We start from the raw sequence: 3,043 nt of genomic DNA on the forward strand, positions 1-3,043 counted from the left end.
ATATGATCCTGTACATATCCAATCTTAACAAAAATTCCGAATAACCAAACTAGCCAATTTTTATTCTATTTTAACCAATTTAAACTGAATCCGAAAACATCGGTTAAGTTTGGTAGAAATTTCTGAAACCAAACTAACAGAAAACGTAACAAGAACTGTCTTGTACCAAGGGAGTTTAGAAGACTTGGACTTGTTGTTGTTGTCAGTGTATCTACTAATTCTGTTTCCAGACAAGAGATTATCAGGAGGTTTGAGCGAGACTTTATATGATTTGGAAATTTGATCATTCACTGGCCATATGGCTTCTTTGCTTTCTTTCCTATCTGAATAAAACCTGCAGAGATAGGGACTTTGTTTCTAAGCAGCACTAGTTTAAATCTACAATCACAACTTTTGATAGCGCTAGGAACTTATGATATGAAGCTAGTAAATCACAACTTTACTTACGTCATAATGCTCAAATCTCGAGTGTATGTATAATAAAACATCAAGTTGACAGAAGCAACATGTGTTACAATGACAATGGAGTGAGAACCTCAAGTGAATTTATCAGTATTTCAATTAAGTTTCATGTGTTATCCAACTGAATCTGATCGGAGGAAAGATGGAAAACTTTGCTTGCTAGTGAGCTAAAATGATTCTCTATACAAATCAGCGAGTAAGAACATTGCTAACACTTCAATTCCTAATCTGCAACTTGACACTATTGAGTTCAACATTCAAGTATCTTGAAACTATCTTGAATGTTCCAAAAAAAAAAGTCAGCTAAAAAAGATAAGATAACCAATTCATCACTCTATATTGGGTCAGGATCAAACACTGAAGGAAGGAACAAGCTTCAATTGTCAGCTCTATAATAAAAAGACTGTATATGATTACTGATGAAGAAGAAACCAATTGAGAGCGAAGAAGAAAACAGAGAACTTATATAAATTTGACCCCTTCCATTAAAATATTTACACACAATCATAAGAAAAAGAAGAAACAGACTTTCAATCTGTCAATGTATCTTCAGTTGTCTACACTGTTGTTTCCCACTAAATAAATCCGAAAAATACAATTTGGAACCGACCTTTCAACACATGGGATCAAGCTTCCAAACAACGCTCATCGCCATCATCAATCAACTAGCGTCTACTCCAGTTCATTCTAAATTTCTCATCACATCCTGCAGCAAGTGAAAAAACCCAAACTCTCAACAAACAAGTATGAAGTACTTATTAACCTTCAAGTAAAGATAAAAAAAAACTAAAGACTTACGAGTAGGAACAATGGGAGTAAGGTCGATTTTAATCTTCAGAGCAGCGATGGTAGCAAGAACATCTTCGTTTCCAGTTGCCATAAAGACTCTCAGAACTCTCTCATTCAACTTCCCAGCTTCCAGTGTCCTCTTTACCATTACATAAAGGAATCAATTAGAACTCAGCATCCACTAACCAATCATTGATTTATGAACAGATACAAACCACACATCCAAGCAAGTATTCTGAGCCTAAGCAGTACTATCAACACGAGCGCAAAAGCTATTAACTTTACACTGAATTCGAAAAACCCATAACACACAACTGATCAAAAAGGAGAGATGAAGGTTTTTTTTAACTACCTCGAAGAGCTCAAGGACGATGTGATCAGGAAGATGCGATAGATCGTTGATGCGTGAGATGTTTAACAAGGCGGCGTTGACGGTGAGGGAGAGCAGAGAGGGAGGAGGAGGAGGGTTTCTCATTCAATCCAGTCGAGAGAGAGAGAGAGAGAGAGGAAGGGTTTGTTCCACACGAAATCTGCAAGTCCCCCCCCGTCTTTGATATGTTCTCTCTTTTTCGTCTTCTCTTACAGAATCGTTTACTTCTGTTTTTCGCGTTTTTAGGCAAAGTAGCGTTTTGGGTCGCGGCGTTTGTAGAAAGTATTTGGGTATCTATGCTAGCGAGCTTTTTAGCTGACGATGGGCCGAAATTAATAGAAACCCAATAAGTTTCTTAAAGTCCTTATGAGCTGTATTCTCAAGCCCATTATGAGATGATCTGGATACGTTTCTATAGAGATGCACAAGTTTAAATCAGCAAAACTGTAGAATTGGAAGAGAAGTTTTTTTTTTTCTATAGATGTTTACAGATAGCCAGTTTTTAGTAAACTTCCATGTAAAATGTAAATATTCAAAGCGTTAACTAAAAGCTATATGTAATGTACGCTAGAAAATTGCTTAGTAATAACCCCGGGTAATAACTAATAAGTTAAATGTTGTTTTAACTGTGTATAAAACCGGTCAAGTATTGTCCAAAAAATCAAGCGAGGTATAGAGGAAACAACTGTTTTGAGGTTTGACCTAGGTGAATGTGTAGATCTAAAGTTAGTTTTCAAGTTCTTCACAAAATATGCAAGTCTTCATTTGAATGGTATGTCAAAGTTTCCGGATGGTTTTGATTAAAAGACGTTATAATATTTTACAATTTTATTATAGTATAGTTTTTCTTTAGATGGACAGTTAAGTAAAGGGTCTGGAATTTATTAGCAGCAAAGCAATAAATGTTATCTGTATAGCACATGGGATTTTTTCCCTTATCATCAGGTTCAATGTCTCATTAATCCATCTCCTATAGTCCTATGTATATGTGTATTGTGGCATTTTAATATTGTTTCGTGAGAAAGATGTCGAATGCAAAAAAATTCAAAAATTGACGAATCTCTTAAATTCAATTTTAGGTGGAGTTATTAAAGAATTTAAAACCAAGTAATGACAAATTAGTGGTTACAAGAGTGTAGGCGATCTAACTTGAAAAATTCATTGTCCCATTGATCCCAACCCTAAGATGTTTGTCATTATCTTCATATATACAAGTATTACTTAAAAACAAAAACGAATTAGCTGGTCTGTGTTTTTTTGTATGCTCTTGTGTAAGAATTATGAAGTCTACCACTTTTATTTTGTTTGTGGCTTATATATAGGTTTATTGTCTCATCATAGTTTTTACTCAACCAAATTCTTTTTTTTGATCAACTCTCAACCAAATTCTATAATATGTGATTTAACTCGTGCATATATATA

The 3,043-nt window shown here is 34.7% G+C and overlaps 1 protein-coding gene across 1 annotated transcript; it reads right to left on the reverse strand.

Moving 5' to 3' along the window:
- Positions 1–902: 902 nt before the first annotated feature.
- LOC106304691 lies at positions 903–1,829 on the reverse strand. The gene is made up of 3 exons (XM_013741089.1): positions 1,604–1,829; positions 1,261–1,390; positions 903–1,168 (listed from the first exon to the last, which is right to left on the reverse strand). Exons 1-3 carry the CDS (start codon positions 1,724–1,726, stop codon positions 1,128–1,130), a joined length of 294 nt encoding a protein of 97 aa, XP_013596543.1. The 5' UTR covers positions 1,727–1,829; the 3' UTR covers positions 903–1,127.
- Between the last annotated feature and the right edge of the window lie 1,214 nt (positions 1,830–3,043).

The sequence above is a fragment of the Brassica oleracea genome, chromosome C7, assembly GCF_000695525.1.
Source record: "Brassica oleracea var. oleracea cultivar TO1000 chromosome C7, BOL, whole genome shotgun sequence".
NCBI classification, from domain to species: domain Eukaryota; kingdom Viridiplantae; phylum Streptophyta; class Magnoliopsida; order Brassicales; family Brassicaceae; genus Brassica; species Brassica oleracea.